The sequence below is a fragment of the Callithrix jacchus genome, chromosome 2 (genome assembly GCF_049354715.1).
Source record: "Callithrix jacchus isolate 240 chromosome 2, calJac240_pri, whole genome shotgun sequence".
Taxonomy (NCBI): domain Eukaryota; kingdom Metazoa; phylum Chordata; class Mammalia; order Primates; family Cebidae; genus Callithrix; species Callithrix jacchus.
In genome coordinates this window covers 58,182,418-58,203,748 of record NC_133503.1, presented here as the reverse complement: position 1 = coordinate 58,203,748, position 21,331 = coordinate 58,182,418, and the positions used below count along the sequence as shown (strand labels likewise).

Sequence of the window (21,331 nt, the reverse complement as noted above, 5' to 3'; positions counted from 1 at the left end):
GGAGGGACAGGCTCTGGCTCTGGATCTGCTCCAAAGACAGAGCCAAAGAAAGGCCAGGCGCAGTGGCTCATGCCTGTAATCTCAGCACTTTGGGAGGCCGAGGCGGGTGGATCACCTGAGGTCAGGAGTTCAAGACCAGCCTGACCAACGTGGTGATACCCTGTCCCTACTGAAAATACAAACACTTAGCTGGGCGTGATGGTGTGTGCCTATAATCCCAGTTACTTGGGAGGCTGAGACAGGAGAATTGCTTGAACCCAGGAGGCAGAGGTTGCAGTGAGCCGAGATCATACCACTGCACTCCAGCCTGGGCAACAGTAAGAGACTGTCAAAACAAACAAACAAATAAAAAAAAAACAGACAGAGCCAAGTGATGCTGATGGACGTGGGCTGGAAAGAGGGATCAGGGAGAGCTCCAGAGTCTGGCAGGAGGAAGAGGAAGAAATGGGTGTCTTTGACTGTTGTGAGGAAGACCTGAGAAAGAGCAGGATTGGGGAGGCATCAGGAATTCTGATCTGGAGATGTTAAATTAGTGACGGCCAGGTGTGGCAGTTCAGACCTGTAATCCCAGCACTTTGGGAGGCTGAGGCAGGAGGATTACATGAGGCCAGGAGTTCAAGACCAGCCTGGACAACATGGTGAAACCCCGCCTCTTTAAAAAATGCAAAAATTAGCTGGGTATGTTGGTTCGTGCCTGTAATCTAGCTGCTCAGAAGGCTAAGATGGGAGGATCACTTAAACCTGGGAGGCGGAGGCTGCAGTAAGCCAAGATGGCACACTGCACTCCAGCCTTGGTGACAGAGCCAGATCCTGTCTCAAAAAAAAGGAGACGGCCAGGTGAGGTTGCTCATGCCTGTCACCCCAGCACCTTGGGAGGCCAAGATAGGAGGAAGGATCCCTTGAGCCGAGGAGTTTGAGAACAGACTGAGCAACATGGCAAGACCCTATCTCTACAAAAAGTTCAAAAAACAAAATTAGCTGGGCATAGTGGTGGGTACCTGTAGTCTCAGCTACTTGAGATGCTGAGGCAAGAGAATCACTGGAGACCAGGGGTTTGAGGCTACCCAGGAGTTCATGAGCTGTGATTGCACCACTGTACTCCAGCCTGGGTGACAGAGCAAGACTCTGTCTCAAAAATAAGTAAGTAAATAAATAAATACATACATATATAAATGAAACACTGTGAAGGGCCCTGCACGCATGTCTGCAATCTGTACTGAGTTCAAACTCTGTCAATACTGGGAGTGTCTGTGCATGGATTTTTGAATTCGGGGTATTGGGAAATCGGACTGAAATCTGTTGCAACCCTCTGGCAAGCTCCTTTCACCACTCCCCACAGACTCACGCCCTGAAACCACACCAGGATGGGGGGCCCGCCCTCCCTCGCCACAGGGGCAACCAACCCACCAAAAACCATTTCCTCTGTGGATGCTTCCTGCCCAAAGGAGGAACCAAAGGCAGGCAGGACAGGGAAGCGGCTGGTGGAGAAGCCGAATCCTTTCCTTAAGGGAAAGGGATTTATGGGAGGTGGAGGTTGCAGTGAGCCAAGATGGTGCCATTACACTCCAGCCTGGGCGACAAGAGTGAAACTGTCTCAAAAGAAAAAAAAAAAAAGACCAAAAAAAGACCTCCTGAGCCTCTAAGAGGTCGGCTGGGAGGTTGGCCGGGTAATTTTCCTTCATCCAACTCTCTCCCTGGCCCTTGCAGCCACCCTCATCCAGATGGCATGAAGCCCCCAGGCTCGGGTTTCTGTCTCCCAGGAGCCGGTTTCTGTTTACAGCTGAAAGGCACAGCCTGCTGCCAAAATTGAGGTGTGAGCTCACCGTGAAAAAAGCACTGAGCTCCCCTGGGAGCTTTGCAAGGCAGGTCATTGCTGCCCTCAATTCTGCAGCAGAGATGGTGGCCTTGAAGACAGAGAGGATGCCTATGGGGTCACCCCATCCAGTCTCACTCCAGCCAGGCTATTGGCCTGTCCCTGCCTCTGTTTCCCTTGCTGTAAAACATGAGTGGCTGTGCTGCCTGCTCCATCCTGTTCTGCAGTGTGGGAAGATGGAAAGAGCCATAGGGATGGACACTCTGAAGTCCAGCCTGTTGCCCATGGTCCTCTTCTGAAATGAGGATGGTCAGCCAGGCCAAGGAAAACAGACCCAAGTTGTGCTTTGGGAGACACAGAAGCCCCCAGACTCTCCTATCTGCTTGTTCATGTTCCTGGTTTAACCCACTCCACAGACCAGGGCCTTCCGGGGGCCATACTGGCCCCAGGGTGGATTCCAGCCTTCTTGAGGGCACAATCCTAGCACTGGAATGCCCGTCTTCTCTAGTGAGAGACCCAGGCGGTGGGCTCTGGCATAGCCATCTGACAAAATGTTTCCCCCAAATAGATGTGCCTGTTTAAAAAGCAGATATAATTCAGGGTTTTAGCAGCAACGTAGGGCCATCCAAGTTAATGCTCAGCTGAAAAAAAAAAAAGCGGCCAGGCGCAGAGGCTCACACTTGTAATCCCAGAACTTGGTAGGCTAAGGCAGGTGGATCATGAGGTCAGGAGTTCGAGACCAGCCTGACCAACATAGTGAAACCCCATCTCTACTAAAAATACAAAAAATAAATTAGCCAGGCGTGGTGGTACATGCCTGTAATTCCAGCTACTCCAGAGGCTGAGGCAGGAGAATCGCATGAACCCAGGAGGTGGTGGTTGTAGTGAGCAGAGATTGCACCACGGCACTCCAGCCTGGGTGACAGAGGAAGACTCTGTCTCAAAAAAAAAAAAAAAGGCAGAGTTAGCCAGGTGTGGCAGTGGGTGCCAGGGGAGACTGAGGCAGAGGATTGCTTGAGCCCAAGAGTTCAAGACCAGCCTGAGCAACATAGTGGGACCCCATCTCTACAAAAAAGATTTAAAAATTAGCCAGATGTGGTGGTGTGTGCTTGTAGTCTCAGCTACTCAGGAGGCTAATGTGGGAGGATGGTTGGAAGATGGGAGGGCGAGGCTACAGTGAGCTATGATGTCACTACATGATTACTCCAGCCTGGGTGACAGCAAGACCATGTCTCTAACAACAACAACAAAAAGCAAAAAACAGGAGTTCGAGTCCAGCCTGGCTAACATAGTGAAACCCCATCTTTACTAAAAATACAAAATTAGCTGGGCATGGTGGCAGATGCCTGTAATCACATCTACTAGGGCAGCTGAGGCACAAGAATCACTTGAACCCAGGAGGTGGAGGTTGCAGTGAGCCGCGATTGTGTCATTGCACTCCAGCCTGGGCAACAAGAGAGAAACTCCATCTTAAAATAATAATAATAATAAGGCTTTAATGGATGAGTGCGGTGGCTCATGCCTGTTATCCCAGCACGGTGGGAGGATTGCTTGAGGTCAGGAGTTCGAGACCAGCCTGGGCGACATAGTGAGACCCCCCCCCCGATGTCTACAAAAAATACAAAAATATGCAAAAATAAAAAATATCCAGGCACCCCTATAGTCCCAGTTTAGGAGACTAAGATGGGAGGATCTGGGCTGGGGATGTCGAGGGTGCAGTGAGCTATGACTGCACCACTGCACTCCAGCCTGGGCAACGGGACTGAGACCCCGTCTCAAAAAAGCAAAAACAAGAGCCAAGAACGTGAACAAGAGTTTACACTTCATTTTAAAAATGCAAAGAACAAATCAGTATTTACAAGAGGCAGTGCCGTCCCCAGCACGAAAGGAACCTGCGAATTCCACGCGCGAAGTGTCGTTTCCATCAGCCCGGGCCCTGAGGGAGACCGTGCGTGCAGACTGCATACATTCCCCAGAAGGGCGCCTGGGGAGGAAGGGCCGCGGGAAGAGCCCGACTTTGGGGCGCCTGCTCACGCCCAGTGCTGTGGGGAATTGGGGTGGGGGCGGCGTCCAGCACGGGGAGACGTGCGGAAGGCCAAGGAGGCATTGGGGTGGACCTGACCAAGGTGAGCCCCGTGGGAACCGGGGGCTGTCTCCCAGAGCTGCAGCGGCCCCTCCCCCAGATGCGGACGCCTTCCTTGAGATGCAGACCCCCTCATGACGATGCAGACCCCTCCCCGAGACGCACACACCCTCCCGGAGAGGCAGAGCCCTCCTCCCAGAGCCAAACATCCCAGATCCAAAAGTCCCTGAGATGCAGACTCCTCCTCCAGGTGCAGACCCTCCCCAGATGCAGACGTCTTCATTCAGATGCATAAACCCTCCCGGAAATCAGACCCCTCCACCAGGTGCACACCCCTCCACCAGGTGCAGACTCCTCGCCCAGATGCAGCCCACTTCCCCAAATGCAGATCCCTTCCTCCAAATGCAGACCCCCTCGTCCAGGTGCAGACCCCTCCCCCAGATTGCAGCCTTTCCCCCGAAATAGACCCGTTCTGCAGATGCAGACCCCCCCCCCCGCCCCTCCTGCCCCTCCTGCCCCTCCCTGGGAAGCATCCAAGCCCCACGCCCCTCCCCCTCCTTGCCTCCTCCCTCCCCTTCCACCGCCCGGAGCCCGCCTCGCTCCTCCGCCCGCGTCCCGTAGCCGCCTCGTCATTGGCCAGAACGCTTCGGGTGGCGCGCTCGGGATTGGTGGAGGCCAGCGTTGCTCCCGCCCCCTGTCCTGGGTGCGGGTCCACGATTGGCTGGCGCAGGTAGAGCGTCTTCTTGGGCCTGGGAGGCGCAGACGAGGCCTGAGGCAGCGGCGCCAGGCAGGTGAGCTTCGAGCGAGCAGGGCTGAAGGGACGCCTGGCTAGGGCAAGGGGAACGCCGGGCGGGCGCGGGGCTGTGGGGACACGGGGTGGGAGCTGGGGTGCTGGGAGAGCGCAGAGTCGCGGCCGGGGCGTCCTGGGCCAACGGCCGCCGCACCCGGCCGTCTCACGCCCCAAGGCTACTCGGGCCCCGACCCCTGCCTGCGCAGGTGAAGAGGCCCGGGGACCCTGGCGGTCGTGGTGGTGCAGGAGTCCTGCTTCTCCCAGGGGTCTCGCCGGCCGGGCCCGGACACGAGGTCCGGGGCGGAGTGGGGAGAGGCGCGGGAGGCCGCGGCGGGCGGCCGGGACTGGGCGTGGAGGGGCGTCCTCCCCGCCTTCTCAGGCCTCCGCTCGGGGTGCCTGCGTTGACCCGGCTGTGGGTCCCCAGTCCCTGGAAGTAGCGGCGGGGTCGGAGGTGCGGTGGTGGGAAGACGGTGGTTTTTTTTTTTTTTTTTAATAAGAGGTGGGGTTTCGCGAACAGCCCTCACGCCTCGGTTTCCCGACGCGCTGGGATTAGGGCGGGAGCCACCGCGCCCGGCTGATACTTGTGTATTTTGGAGTATTGGGTCTCTCTTTGCTGCCCAGGCCGAACTCCTGGGTCTCTCTTTGCTGCCCAGGCCGAACTGGGCTCAAGCGCTCCTCCCGCGCGGGCCTCCGCCCCCACCTGCTTGGAGGCACGCGCTGTGTCCGCGCCCTGTTGGGCCTGCAAAGTGCCCAGAGCGGTGTCTGAGAGCGCATAATAAACAGCGGCGGGAACACCTTGCCACTGTCACTGGTCTCTGGGAGTATTTCTCCCAGCTCCCTAGGGCTCCCCAGGGCAGGTGGGCGGTGAGGTCTGAGGTCTCTGCTCTCCCTTTGCAGCTTGTGGTTGGTGTGCCTGGCTGATTCCAGGTGGGAAACTGCTCGTAATTACGTCTTCTAAGCTTCAGTAATAGTATTGCACATGAAGTGCTTGAGGCTCTAATTGCCAATCCTTTGTACGAGGGCCTTTGTAGTCCATCTGTTTTTACTCCCACATCTCCACTGTCCAGAAACATCCTGTGTTTTGGTTTATTCTCATCTTTTCTTGGACACTTGATAGTTATTTGAAACCTTTAGTTTTCTGAAATTATTTCTCTAACAATTTCCTGTTTCTTTACTCTCTTTTTCTGAGTGTTTTGGAAATTGGGGGGCTTGGCTTTATAATTTTCTCATCTTTCTCCCATTTTCTGTTGTGTTCTTTCTAGATTTCCTCTTACATTTTATTCCAGTGTATCTATTTATCATTTTAGTTTGGCCATCATATTTTAAATTTCCCAGAGCTGTTTTTTTTTCCTACATTTGTGATATGTTCTTCATAAATGCAATATCCTCTCATTCACCTGCTTTTCTTTTTTGATTGTGCTAAAGTGCACGTAACATAAAACATCATCACCACCTAGTTACAGAATTTTTTTCATCATCCCAAATGGAAACCCTATACTGATTAAGCAGTCACTGCCCATTTTTCCCTCTCCCAGGCCCTGGCAACCCCTAATCTGCTTTCTGTTTGTATGAATTGGCCTGTCCTGGACATTTCATGTAAATGGAGTCATACAGTATGCAGCTCCTGTGTCTGACTTCTTTCACTGAAGATGATGTCTTCAGAGTTCACCCATGTTGTAGACTGTATCAGTGTTCCGTTCTTTCTTGTGACTGAATAATTTTCCATTGTGTAGATATACCACATTGTGTTGATCCATTCATCTGCTGATGGATACTAGGGTTGTTTCCACCTGTCTGCTATTGTGTACAGTAATGCAGCGACTATGAACATTTGTGTGTGAGTTTTTATTTGAGCACCTGTTTTCAATTCTTTGGTTATATACCAAGGAGTGAAGTTGCCAGGTCATATGATAACTCTATGTTTAGCTTTTTGAGAAACTGCCAAACTTTTTCACAGTGGCTGGATCATTTTACATTCCCTTCAGCAACCTATGAGAGCTTCACTTTATCCACATTCCCCCCAACACTCATTTTCCTTTTTTAAAAAAGTATGAGTATTCTACTGGGTGTGAAGTGGTATCTCATTCGGCTGTGATTTGCATATCCCTGATGACCAGTGAAGTTGACAACTGTGTCATGTACATGTTGGCCATTGTGTATTTTTGGAGAAATTTTCATTCAGATCCTTTCCCCATTTTTAAATTGGGTTACTTCTCTCTCTCTCTCTCTTTTTTTTTTTTTTTTTTTTTGAGTTGTCAGAATTCTTTATTCTGCATACTGACCCCCTATCAGACGTATGATTAGTAAATACTTTCTCCCATTCTTTGGATTGTCTCTTCACTCTCTTGTTACTGTCCTTTGGTGCCCAAATTGATTAACTCTAATTTTTCTATGTTTTCTTTTGTTGCTCATGTTTTTGATTTCATACCTAAGAACTGCAAAATCCAGGATTAGAAGGATTCATCCCTGTTTTAAGAGTTTATCATTTTAACTCTTGTATTTAGGTTTTTGATCCATATGAGTTCATTCTTGTATATGATGTGTGTGTGGTGGGGGTCTAACTTCTTTCTTTTGCATGTGGATATTCAGTTGTCCAAGCATCATTTGTTGACGTGACTTTTTTCCTTATTTAGTGGTCTTGGCACCTTTGTCAAAATCAATTGACTGTAGATGTGTGGGTTTATTTCTGGACTCAGTTCTGTTCTGCAGGTCTGTATGTATGTCCTTATGCCAATGCCACAATATTTTATAGTAAGTTTTGAAGCTGGGAAGTTGGGGTCCTCCAACGTTGCTTTTGTTCTGGAAGATTTCTTTGCTATTTGGGACCCATTGCAGCTCTATGTGAATTTAAAGATCAGTCTTTCCATATTTGCAAAAAAGACCAATGGGATTTTGATAGAGATTGTATCGAATCTGTACATCACTTTGGGAGTGTTGCCATCCTAATATTAAGTCTTTCCATCCATGAACATGGAATGTGTTCCCATTTATGCAGGTTGTATTTAATTCTTTCAAAAATGTTTTGTGATTTTCAGTGTACAGTATACAAGGAACCAGTGCACTTTCTTGGTTAAATTTATTCCTAAGTTTTTAATTCTTTTTGATGCTATTGTAAAATGAATTGTTTTCACAATTTCACTTTCAGATTGTTCATTACTAGTGAGTAGAAATGCAGTGGACTTTTGTGTTGATCTTGTATTCTGAAACTTCGCTGAGTTGCTTATTAGTTCTTTTTTTTTTTTTTTTTTTTTTTTTTTTGAGATGGAGTCTTGCTCTGTCACCCAGGCTGGAGTGCAGTGGCATAATCTTGGTGCAACCTCCACCTCCTGGGTTCAAGTGATTTTTTTTCCTGCTTCAGCCCCCTGAGTAGCTCGAATTACAGGCACTCACCACCATGCCCAGCTAATTTTTTTATTTTTAGTAGAGACAGGGTTTCACCATCTTGGTCGGGCTAGTCTTGAACTGCTGACCTTGTAGTCTGCCTGCCTCAGCCTCCCAAAGTGCTGGGATTACAGGTGTGAACCACTGTGCCCGGCTGAGTTTGCTTATTAGTTCTAACAGCAGTTTTTTTGTTGTTGATTCATTAGGATTTTCTATACATGAGACCGAGTCATCTTCGAATAAAGATAGTTTTAAGTCTTCCTTTCCAATTAGTATGCCTCCCTCCCCCCAACCCCCTTTCTTCACTAAAATTGCTCTGGAGAGAATTTCCAGCACAGTGTTAAAGAGCAGTGGTGAAAGTTGTCACCCTAGTCTTGTTCCTAATCTTAGGTGAAAAATTTGAGTATGACATTAACCGTGAGTTTTTCATAAATGCCCTTTATCATGTGAGGAAGTTCCTGTCCATTCCTGGTTTGTTGAGTGTTTTTATTATGAAAAGGTGTTAGAGTTTGTGAGGTGCTTTTTCTGCACCAATTGAGACAAACACCTGGTTTTGCCTAATTGCTTCTTAAACAGATGATGAGTATTCAGTTTCTCCTGTATTTTGCTTCCATTTTATACCCTTACTTCCAAAATGTAAACTAGTGCCACTATTTTTGGAGCCCTTTGGGGGTTCCATGATGAAAGTTAGATTGTTCTTCGATGTTCTGCATTGCATGCTTATGATTCAACTTTTTCTGACCTAAGTCAGTTTATATTCACCTAACTCCCCAAAAGGTGTTGCTATTTTGTTTTCTCTCTTTTTGTTCTCAATGAAATATGCCTTTAAAAAATAGCCCTTTCTCAAAGAGGTATGTGGAAGAGAGTGAATGCTAACATCTGCGTTCAATGCATTTTTTTTTTTTTTGAGACGGAGTTTTGTTCTTGTCACCCAGGCTGGAGTGCAGTGGCACTATCTTGGCTCACTGCAACCTCCGCCTCCCAGCCTCAAGCAGTTCTCCTGCCTTAGCCTCCTGAGTAGCTTGGATTACAGGCACCCGACACCACACCCACCTAATTTTTGTGTTTTTACTAGAAATGGTATTTCACTACATTGGCCAGGCTGATCTCAAACTCCTGACCTCAGGTGATCTGCCCACTTCGGCCTCCCAGAGTGCTGGGATTACAGGTGTGAGCCACCGCGCCCAGCCTGGTGACCTGTTTTCAAAGAATGCTGGTAGTTAATGGAGTGTGTTGTCAGCTCATAATTGTTCTGAATTTAGGATGGTTCTGGATTTAGGATTGTCGAATGTTCTAAACAGTCTGCTTTATAGTGTCTCCAGATTCTGAAAATCCAATTCAAATTTGCTTACAGTGAATGCCAGGCCGTGTTTATTTGTAGAAGTAGTACTGATAGAATGAAATCATCCTTCAGCGTTCAACTCTTGCCCTTTGCTCAACATTTCCTGGTGTGTCCGAGAGTCCCAGAATTGCCTCTCCTAGAGGCAGTTGAATTACATGTGATAAAGCCCACTGATGATTCAGATTAAGTGGTCCTGAACACAGCAGGAGAGGGTGTTCCCACATCTGGGTTTGTGAGGCAGATTGGAAACAGGAATGTTTGGGTGGTAGGCACAGTGTCCTTGGACTCGCCTTTCCCTGTGGATATTTGTGGGGTAGTTGTACTTGTGTTGCCTGCCAAGGGTTGAAGTGTTGTTTAGTTGATTGAAAGCCTGCTCTCATTTTCTTCTTCCCCTTGCTGCCTAAATGTGGAGCTCGTTGCTATTTTGGACTGCTCACCCACTTGATTTATAGATAGAGACCAGGCCTGCTGGATTGCATTTGAAGCAGTTTGCTTCCACTGGGATGAAATAAACTAGGAAGTAACATGAAAAATCCAGAACATGATGTTGCTCCTTATAATATACTGTTTATTAGATTTGTATATTTTAATTGTTTCTATTAAGAATCTTATATAATTCATTAGTCAGTTTTACAGTTTAAATTGTTTCTGTAATTAAGCATGCTTGTTCTGTTGGTACTTTGGTTTTCATTTAGTTGCTTAGGGGCATACCATGAATGGTTGTAGGTTGTGAGTTTTAGTTTAGATAGTAATATCTATATGACAGATACTTTTGACATTTGTCCAGAATTAAACTGCAGGTCTCAGACAAGCAGTGTGAATGTCATCACATCCAGGTGCTGGATTCTTTGGGTCCCAGTGGGAAGGGAGACATCCCCGGGGCACGTGCAGTTTGAACACAGAGCAGCCCTTCGGTCGCTTTGTTAGTCATTCCCTTTATTTTGATTGTTAATATTATGTGAGCTGTATCTGCAATATGAAAATCAGATGACTTTATTATGTCTTTACTTGTTAACAAACCTCTTCTATACTAAAAAGTACTCACCATTAGCACAGTGAATAGTGTGCACTAGCAGGGTGATCTAGAGGTGGTATGGATGTGTATGCAGCACATGCAAGGCCCTAAGACTGCTGTTTCTAGTTATTGCTGGGAGTGGAGCAGTTGACACACCTGTTTCTGTTAGGCAAGGAGACATACGAAGGTCTGAATGTACCAGGAGGAAGAACAAAGATGCCGAAGCACACAGGACCCTGTGGCCACGTGCACATTCCTGCACACAACCCTGTGGCCACGCACACACATTCCCACACACGACCCTGTGGCCATGCACACATTCCCGCACACAACCCCTGTGGCCACGCACGAATTCCTGTACAGGATTTTTCTAGGAGCATAGTCAGGTAAGGAGTAGAGAGTGGTGGAGACTGGAGGATTGTCAGCTTAATGGCAAAGTGAGCCAGGTGCGTGGTGTCGGGGGTGCCTGCTTTCTAGGCACATGTAGCATTCACTTGTTCTACAAACATGGGTTAGAGCTGAAGGTGAGTAAGACACAGTTCCTGCCCTCAGTTCAGGGCCACTTGGAGAGAAGGACTCATGAAGAAAGAATCATTATGATTTGTGTTAGTGGTGATCACCAGTGAGCCCTAGAATTGGCAGTAACTGGGATGGGATGAGGCCCATGGGAGCTTCCTGGTGGTGGTATCTCTGCTGAATACTAAGTGGGAGGAGAAGTTAGCTGGCAGAGTTTGGGGTGTAACTAGACCAAGGAGATGGGGAAGGGGAGTCAGGAAATAAGGAGGGCACCTCGGGAGGACCCTTATTGCAAGGAAAGAGCAGAGGAGTGGCATGGAAATGGGTGGGAAGGATAGGGTTTCCTGCAGCCACGGTGGATCCTAAGGCACGGATGGGAAGTGAGGAAGAAGTGGGGGCATTTGCACCAGGCCGTGTGTGCAGGCAGCCAAGGTGGGAGTCTGCGGGAATGAAGTGGGCAGATTTCTCTGTAGGTAGATCATTCAGGTGGTTTTCTCAAGGATTGGCTTGAGAGGCAAGACTGGAGCCAGGGAGACAGGTCAGGGCGCTTGCAGGGAGCCAGCCAGAGATGGCATGTCGGGGCAGGAATGGAGAGGTGGGGTGGGGCACGTGCCCTGGAGAGGGAGGAGCTAGCTTTTGGCGTGATTTGGATCTGTGAGCCTGCCTGACTTGTGGGTCGTCCGGGCAGAAATGCCCAATAGAAAATAAAAGGATGCCTGTGTACAAACTGGAATCACAGATGGGTTACACAAATTATTAACATCTTGCAATGTAAACGTCAAAACAGTAAGAGTAGTCAAATCCACTATAGACTATTCTATTCTTGGCTTAGAGACAGTCTTTCTGAGAAGCAGGACATGAGTCAGGGAAGGGAAAGACCAGACATGGGGTGGCCAACGTCACCTAGGCGAAGTTATGGACAGGAATATCCTGGCATGTGCCCGTGTGTTCATATCCTATGTGTTTGTGGTCCTGTAAAACAGAAAGCGGCAGATCCCCTAACAGGATGAGAAATGCAACTGGCTGAGAAACAAGAAAAGATGTTTCAAGTCACTGGTAATTAAGGAAATGCACATGAAAGCTGTGTGAACTCTGTATCCAGACCCAGCACTGGCTCTGTAGGAGCATACCGAGGTTGCCTAAAGGCCACTGGCTGCAGACGAGTTGTTCCAGTAGACATTTCGTGCAGTCCTTCTAATTGTACTGGTTATAAGGAAATTTAGTGCACTCTAGGTTTGAAGCAAATACAATGAAACTATTTAATAGTTCTGTCTTCCTTAAAAGAAAATCCTTTACCATAATGTTTACAAACTAAATAATTTGGCCTTGGGCTTTTGCTGAAACCCTGTGATGACCACCGTTTTGCAAGAGGAAGTGGGGTTTTTATTAAAAAGATCCAGCGCCCTTATCATAAGGAGATGTGCGCACGTGGTGATTGGTCTTCTGGTAGAAGTCCTCGTTTTTCTTGACACTCAGAGCTGTTTGGGTTTTTTTTGAGACAGTCTTGCTCTGCTGTCAGGCTGGAGTGGTGTGGTCTCGGCTCACTGCAACCTCCAACTCCCTGGTTTGAGGGATTCTCCTGCCTTAGTCTCCTGAGTAGCTGGGATTACAGGCATGCGCCACCGCGCGCAGCTAATTTTTTTGTATTTTTTAGTAGAGACAGGGTTTCACCTTGTTGGCCAGGCTGGTCTTGATCTTCTGACCTCATGATCTGCCTGCACTGGTCTCCCAAAGTGCTGGGATTACAGGTGTGAGCCACCGTGTCCAGCCTCAGAGCTGATTTGTTGATGTACAGGCTAAATGGGCTTGCTTACCTTTGCTTGTTGTTTCATCATTTCCAAAACACTGCATCTTGGCTAGGAACCATCGTTGATACGCTTTGCTGCTGATGGGGTGTGCTGGGAGGCGGCAAATGTTAATGTAATTATTGTGCTTAGATAATTATGTCCGCTGGTTGGGTCCTGCAGTGGTGCTCTGAGGAGCAGGTTCTGTTTCTAGCCACAGTGGACTTGTCCACACCTCAGAGCTAAGGCAGTAGGAGACCTTTAATTGGACCCCAGAGGACTGGCTGCCTGTACTACCTCACAAATGAAGATGAAATGTGTTTCTTTTTTAAAGTGATGTTTGTTACGTTAATTTTTTAAATGATAAACCAATACCTGCTCTTTAAAAAAAATTTTCAAACAGCCCAAAAGGGGTTAAATGACAAGTAGAAGTTCCATTCCCCCGAATTCACTCAAATCTAGTGTGTGATTTTTCTTTTTTTTTTTTTTAGAGGCGGGGTTTCACCATATTGGCCAGGCTGGTCTTGAACTCTTGACCTTGTGATCTGCCCACCTTGCTTCCCAAAGTGCTGGGATTACAGTTGTGAGCCACTGGGCCTGGGTTTTTTTTTTTTTTTTTTTTTTTAGATGGAGTCTTTTTAAAAAAATTTTTTCTACCCCCGCCCTAGATGGAGTGTTGCTCTGTTGCCAGGCTGGAGTGTAGTAGCACTATGTAGGCTCACTGCAACATCTGCCTCCTGGGCTCAAGCAGTTTTCCTGCCTTAGCCTCCCAAGTAGCTGGGACAACAGGTGAGTGCTACCACGCCCAGCTAATTTTTGTATTTTTGGTAGAGACAGGGTTTCATCATGTTGGCCAGGATGGTCTTGATCTCTTGACCTTGTGATCCACCCACCTTGGCCTCCCAAAGTACTGGGATTTACAGGTGTGAGCCCCTGCACCCTGCCCTAGTGTGTTATTTTTCTAGAAGTACTAAAAGCATGTTCACTGGTGTATGTATGCAGGTATAAAATATGTGGCATACAGCCCTTTCAAATATTTTTAGGTTACAGACATTTATTTATGATTTGTTGTTTTGAATAATCAGTCATTTTTTTTAAGGATTCTCAGTCACTTAGTGTAAATCATCCACTTTTCATAAACCAAAAATTGTTTTTCTTCCTCAGAATGAAATTAGAGAGGCAATGCCAATTCTTGTTTATTATGTTGTAGAAGTAATTACATGAGCGTGATCTTTGGAAAACATGTTTCTAAGCCAATTTCTTTTTATTTTTTTTTAAATCTACAGGCAAAATAATGTTTTTATTAGTCTCTGCATTATTTAGTTTTAATAGGATGAAGTTCTCTGCACAATAATTAGGTTACCATTTAGTACTGATTTTTTTTCAGAATTTTAATTTTAAATAATTAAGAAACAAACTGGGCTGGGCATGGTAGCTCATGCCTGTAATCCGAGTACTTTGGGAGGCTGAGGTGGGAGGGTCGCTTGAGGCTAGCAGTTCAAGACCAGCCTGGGCAACATAGAGAGACTCTGTCTCTACAAAAAATAAAAAGATTCACTGGCTCCCGTGCAGGCCCCTGTGGTCCCAGCCCTTTGGAAAGCTGAGCTGAGAGGACCGCTTGAGTCCAGGAGATAGAGGCTGCAGTGAGCTGTGATTGTGTCCCTGCACTCTAGCCCCGGTGACAGCATGAGACCCTGTCTCTTAAAAATGCATATATAAGAAAGAAAGAACAAAGGAATGAACTGCCTGATGCCAGGCTAGATGCCCTTCGACAACCCTGCCCTGGGGTATTTAGGGATTAGCCAGAGTGAGGATAGAGCAAGCGTGTGTGCCTGAGTGTGTGTGCCTGTGTGCTCCTCATGCCCTCATCGGTGTCTCTCGGGAAGGGCCCTCAGGGAAGATCTGGTGAAACATCACTGCCCTGCCAGGTGGAGCTGCAGCTCCGGGTGTCCCGGTGGACATGGAGCTTGTGGCAGATGGTGCTCTGGGAGGAGAGGCCTGTGTGTCCCCCTATCCTTGGATCAGTGACAGACTCACAGAGAGTTGCAGGTTTGAGTGGTAGGTTTGACTCTTGTTTCAGGAGGTAGGCTGCCATTTTAAACCAGGGCTTGGAGGATCCATGTGGGCAGGTCCCCACGGTTTCTGATGGGAATGCTGCGTCACACTGGGCTCCTTGTCAGTCTCAGACCACGTTGTCAGTGACAAATGCTGGGGCACAGGAAATGTGGCCTATAGCATCCAGCTAATGTCTGTAAGCACAATACCTTTGCAGCAAATTCCATTGTTGATGCGTGTTTAATAGAAAATAACTATCAAAATACCTAAGTGATGGCGGTTGGTGATCCTAGGCTGAAGGGAAGTGCTGCTGGCAGGTTTTAAAGTCTGCCTTTTCCAGTTTTCTTCAGAGCTGAAAGCATTTCCTAAGAAAAGATGGCGTGCTGATTTTATTTCAGAACCCCTCAGGTTTTCATTTTTCTTTTTTGAGTCGGAGTTTCGCTCATTACCCAGGCTGGAGTGCAATGGCACGATCTCGGCTCACCGCAACCTCCGCCTCCTGGGTTCAGGCAATTCTCCTGCCTCAGCCTCCTGAGCAGCTGGGATTACAGGCACGCACCACCATGCCCAGCTAATTTTTGTATTTTTAGTAGAGACGGGGTTTCACCATGTTGACCAGGATGGTCTCAATCTCTTGACCTCGTGATCCACCCACCTCGGCCTCCCAAAGTGCTGGGATTACAGGCGTGAGCCACTGCACCCGGCCTAATTTTTGTATTTTTAGTAGAGACGGTGTTTCACCTTGTTGACCAGGATGGTTTCGATCTCTTGACCTCGCAATCCACCAGCCTCAGCCTCCCAAAGTGCTGGATTATAGGCATGAGCCACCGCACCCAGCCTTTTTTTTTTTTCTAATAAAGATGGGGTTTCACCCTGATGGCCAGGATGGTCTTGAACTCCTGACCTCAGGTGATTCATCCACCTCGGCCTCCCAAAGTGCTAGGATTAGAGGTGTGAGCCACCACACCTTTCTTTTTTGAGATGGCGTCTCACTGTGTCACCAGGCTGGAGTGCAGTGACATGATCTCGGCTCACTGCAACCGCCGCCTCTTGGGTTCAAGTGATTCTCTTGCCTCAGCCTCCCAAGTAGCTGGGACTACAGGCACCTGCCACCACACCAGGCCAATTTTTGTAGTTTAACTAGAGACGGGATTTCACCATATTGGCCAGGCTGGTCCGGAACTCCTGATCTCAAGTGATCCGCCTGCCCACCTTGGCCTCTCAAAGTGCTGGGATTACAGGCGTGAGCCACTGTGCCTGCCTAGACCATTTAGTTTTGTTCTGTTTTCAGCCTTGTATGAGGATTTTTCAACCATGTTCTCTAGATTATTACTAGATTAGTACAGACATTCTGAATAGTAAGGACTCAAATGATAATGGGGAGTAGGACTAAAATCCATTTTTTACCAAAGCATTCAAGAAAAAAATGATCCTGTATATTTTCATGTCTACCATATAATATATATTATATACTGTAAAAGGTAAAGGATATTAAAGGAGAAACCTAGTATAATTTAAGAAGAATCTTATCAAATTATTTTTTTGAGATGGAGTCTCGCTCTGTCACTCAGGCTGGAGTACAGTGACACAGTCTCGGCCCACGGCAACCTCTGCCTCCTGTGTTCAAGTGATTTTCATGCCTCAGCCTCCCGAGTAGCTGGGACTACAGGCATGCACCACACACCAGGCTGATTTTTGTATTTTTAGTAGAGTCGGGGTTTCACCATGTTGCCCAGGCTGGTCTCAAACTTCTGACCTCAGGTGATCCACCTGCCTCAGCCTCCCAAAGTGCTGGGATTACAGACATGAGCCACCACACCTGGCCTTATCTAATTTTAAAACCTTGCTAGGATGTATCTATTTGTAAAGAAACTTAAGCCATAGGTTTGAAAGCAAAGTTTGCAGTCTAAACAGATTGCCTCTACTTTTCTGTGTTTGTGAGCTTGTAAGCTCTCTTGGCCATGAAGAAACACTAGATAAAAGGAAGAGACTTTGTCTGGGTGACATGCAAGGCAACATCTCTTTCCCCCAAAGATGTTGCTCCTGGCTGCCATCTCCTAAGGTGTGTGCTTTTCTAGTTTCATTGGCTCTGTGCGCATCCAACTTACAGAAGCCATCTCTTAGCAGGACCAGCAGGGACCTTCCCACAGTCACCTCTGTGGATACCTGTGCTGAGCCAACCAGCCTGAGAACCCACGCCTAGGGCTTTCTGCAGCCCAGCTTCTATCTCAGCGTCCTGCACAAAGCTGCATACCAGTTAGTCTGTCTCCCTCCACCAGGCCAGGGACACATACTCATGCAGAACACAGCTCTGACAAGGTCATGCCAGGCATGACAATTCAGGGCAGTCAGGAAGGGACTGGATGCAGCAGGCAGGAGCTTTAAGCCTGAATACAGGCCTTTGTGACACATCTATGTAGAATGTCAATTTCAGATTCTTTCCAGGTTTTTCTGATGCCGTTGAAAATGGTATTGATCCATTTTTCACTTACTGTATGATTACTGATAAGATTATAAGTCCAAAAAACATCTCCCTTGAGTCTCTCAGACAGGCAGACTGAGGCAGCTTCCCCTTGACATAGGAAGGCTCTAATGTTACATTTCGGCTTTAATTAGCAGCAGTGTAATGGAGACTGGGAATGCTGTTGTGGAAATGCTAAATACTCTGGCTGTCAGTAGAGCAACAGTTAGAACTGCCCTGTTGCCTGCAGATGTGCAGGTGAGCTGTGCAGGGATGGGGACTCTCCCTTGCTGGCTGGGTCCCAGCTGTGGGACTCATCGGTAGACCTTTGCCCTTCATTTAGGGCAGGGTAACTGAATCTTTTGTCTTCAGGAATTGCACATCCAGAAGAAAAATAACCGTTCTCTTAAAATTTAAAACATCGGCCATATTGCTTTACTCCTCAAAATAACTGCAGCTGATGCCTGAGTGCTTGTCATCTGTCAGGCATTACCTAATGATGTGCATGCATGGTTTCATTTAATCCTTTTTTTACTTTATTTCATTTTATTTTATCCTATGATTTAACACTTGGATTTGTAAAGGACTAAGGATGGAATTTAAAATCTTCCTAATGCATGTTGTAGTCTGTTAAGGGAGAAGGAGGAAGGAGGGAGTGAATGAGACTGCAGGGTGGGGGAGGGGAGTTGGGGGACTCTGGGAGCCTCTCACCTGGCAGCAGGCCTTTGGCGCACACGGGAGAGCCCGGAGCACCTGCTCAGGAACCCGGGGCACATGATCACAGCCTCTGCAACTGCTGCCACTGCCTCACAAGTTTCTGCTTGGCGTGAGCTTGGCCTTCAGCGCTTGTCGGGGTAGGCTTATTTTCTAGGCTGAGAGATAATGGCCAGAACATTTCCCTAGATCCTAGACAGGTGTCATTAGGCCGGGACTGGATCAGGGTAGATAAGGCGCGCTGTTTCCTCATTTCAGAGTTTTAGGAAATAGAGAAAATGATAGGTTCTGCGTGTTTTATACATAGATGTATTTCACCAGGGAACATAAAATTCACGCGTTATAAAAGTGAAATCAGAATGATGAAGACAGATTAAGGGTCTGTAATCACAAACTCTCCAATCTGCATTCCCTTAGCACCTGCTGAGCCTGGAGCGTGACCTCTTTTCCCCACCATCCCTGATTTCCTTGCTTTCCTTTTTTGTGGCCTGGCTGCCCTTAATGGCCTTATTCCTAAATTAGCCTAACATCTGAGCAGAAGTGGGCGTCCATAGCACTATTGAGTTAGCCCAGTGTCCCCTATCCAGGGTGGGGTGGGAGTGGGCATCTGTAGCACTACTGAGTTAGCCCAGTGTTCCCACATCCAGGGCAGGAGCAGCAGTGGGCGTCCATAGCACTACTGAGTTAGCCCAGTGTTCCCCCATCCAGGGTGGGAGCGGGAGTGGGCATTCACTGAGCCCAACATAGGGTTGTTGCTTAGCAGTGCAGGCAGAGCCCATTGTTGTATTGCTGCTAGGTGGGGCTGGGTTCTGTAGAGACTGCCAGCCAGGCCTATGCACCTCAGGAGCCCAGGCATAGAGGGTAGGTGGAGGGCAGAGACCAGTGGAGTGAGCAACCTAGATTGGATCCCGGCCAAGGCCTTGCTCCTGTGCCATGCTTCTCTGCATGTGTGGTTGAATCTAGATTTAGGTGTCTAAAATAGGAAGAGAAGTGAGAGAGACAGTTAAACAGGTAGCAAATATTATTTGGATTAAGTGATCATAGTTTTATTTGCAAAAAGACGTTGAAGTGTAAGTTTATAGAATGCCAAATAAGAATGAATTGTACTTGCTGAACCTGTGTTCTGGGTCGATGCTGAGCTGGGTGTCCCTGAACTGAAGAATTTTGAAACGTGTTTTAAAAGCAGGAGTTTTGTCATACCTGCCAAGACATGTAGATGCAGTACAATTTTTACATATAAACTGTGGTCTTTAATTATTTATTTTGAGATGGAATCTCGCTCTGTTGCCCAGGCTGGAGTGCAGTGGCGCAATTTTGGTTCACTGCAGCCTCCTGGGTTCAAGTGATTCTCCTGCCTCAGTCTCCCAAAATAGCTGGGATTACAGGTGCCCACCACCATGCTTGGCTAATTTTTGTATTTTTAGTAGAGACAGAGTTTCACCGTATTGGTCAAGCTGGTCACAAACTCCTGACTTAATGATCTGCCCGCCTTGGCCTCCCAAAATGCTAGGATTACAGGCCAGTCAACAATGGTCTTTATTTCTTGGTACTTTATTTCAAAGAAAATCGTGTGAATTAAAGTACCTTTGGTTTGATTTCTGGAGCTCAGTCATTTGTACAAAAGTATCTTTTGTCCAGGACGTTCTTTATTTTTAGTTATATCTTCCTCAGATAGTTCAGCAACCAGTTATGATTCACATTGCTACAATGAGGATTTTTTAAAATTTCAGGGTGTGTGCTTGTGAATATTTTTAGCTGGAGGAAAGTTGTGAGTCATTCAAAAGAAATCTAGATGACAACCTGAGAAACAATATACTGAACACTTTCTAACCTAAAAAATAATCTGTTTTCTTGTAAGGAAAAGTGTAAATAGTGCCTTAAGCTTTTTGATTATTCACCCTGCAGTTTCTTTTCTGATTCTGGGATGCTTGTGAGAACTTCAGCATCTAGGAACATGTGCGCTGCTGCTTGGCCATAGAGTAGCAGGTAGTTCTATTTTAGTTAATAAAAACTTATTTCAGAAGACTGAGAACATTTTGACACCCTGAGGATTTCAAAAGACATCTTAAAAAGAGTTCTGAATTTCTTTCACTGTTTCTTGGAAAGTGCTCCTGTTTCACTAGTCAGTCAGTTGAGGGTTTCTCCAGTCCTTTTTCAGGATACACCAGGGGACTAGATATTATAGAAGTGCCCCAGGCTTACAACTATGGAAATACTTGTTTCCTCTCTTTAAAAAGTAAAAACACTACTGCTGGCCGTGTTTCCTTAGAGCATTGATGGTGACCTGGGTTCAGTCGCATGTAGGTGGCTCAGGTTGACTAAGACAGGACTGCCCTGGATTTCTGCCCATTAAACGCTCTGCATTTCTTTCCCACCCTCTGCAGTATGGTTTGAAGTGGTGAACATGGATTTTTCTCGGCTTCACATGTACAGTCCTCCCCAGTGTGTGCCAGAGAACACGGGCTACACGTATGCACTCAGGTGAGTGTGCGCCTCCACATGGGGTCCTGGCCCTGCAATACCCACTCGCTTTTGCTGTGGCATGGAACATCACAGGAACTTGATAGTACTACCGACTACATGTGATATTTTGAAGGTGAAAGGAAAAGATAAACTTTATTTTATGGCTTTAGAGCTCTTTTTGAAAGCTGTTTCCAAATTTGTTTGTCCTGGTGACTGTGTGGTTAGTCATCGCAGATGGCTTGACGGCTTCGACCCCACCCAGGTGGTTTTGATCTTGAGAAGTCCCAGTGGTTATAGCTAGTGTTTGATGTCTATCAATGGCATGGTATTTTTAAGTTAACAGAAATAACCTGGAATATTATTTGCCACTTGAAAGGAAGCATCTCCTAGAACAGTGTTGAAGTTCAGGATTTCAAGAACATGACTTTTGTCTGAGGCTGTTTTCTGCTTTTATTCATATTCTGATCCACTGAACCGAGATTTTTGAGTCTGAAGACTTGCTGCCCTGCCCCTCATGTTTTCAGTTTACCAGATAGAAAAGGTGACTGAAACGAAGCTTGTGTTTCATGAAATTATGGGTTAGTGCCAAAGGAAAATACACAACTAGACAGGCCAGGATTTGATCAGCAGGTTGATAAGCTTGTGTACCCAAGCAGATGTTTAAGGCACCAGAAAAATGCTTGTGTAATTTTTTCAGTGGCTTATCTTTTTTTTTTTTTTTTTTTTTTTTTTTTTTTCTTGGAGACAGAGTCTTACTCCGTCACCCAGGCTGGAGTGCAGTGGTGCAGTCTTGGTTCACTGCAACCTCCGCCTCCCAGGTTGAAGCAATTCTCCAGCCTGAGCTTCTGGAGTAGCTAGGATTACAGACGTGCACCACCACACCTAGTAGCTCTTGTATTTTTAGTAGAGACAAG

General features: G+C 47.1%; 1 protein-coding gene across 46 annotated transcripts in view; it reads left to right on the top strand.

The window, feature by feature from the left end:
- Window positions 1–4,656: 4,656 nt before the first annotated feature.
- Window positions 4,657–21,331, top strand: part of SUN1 (Sad1 and UNC84 domain containing 1) — a 58,319-nt gene continuing 41,644 nt past the window's right edge. For 33 of the 46 annotated variants that reach the window (XM_008989211.5, XM_078364391.1, XM_008989207.5 and 30 more), the window contains exons 1-2: window positions 4,657–4,687; window positions 20,339–20,435. In XM_008989211.5, the coding sequence (XP_008987459.1) occupies window positions 20,359–20,435 (77 nt within the window). In that variant the 5' untranslated portion in view covers window positions 4,657–4,687; window positions 20,339–20,358. The remainder of the gene's footprint in view (window positions 4,688–20,338; window positions 20,436–21,331) is intronic. The other 13 variants (XM_054251486.2, XM_078364392.1, XM_054251483.2 and 10 more) reach the window with 1 other exon arrangement.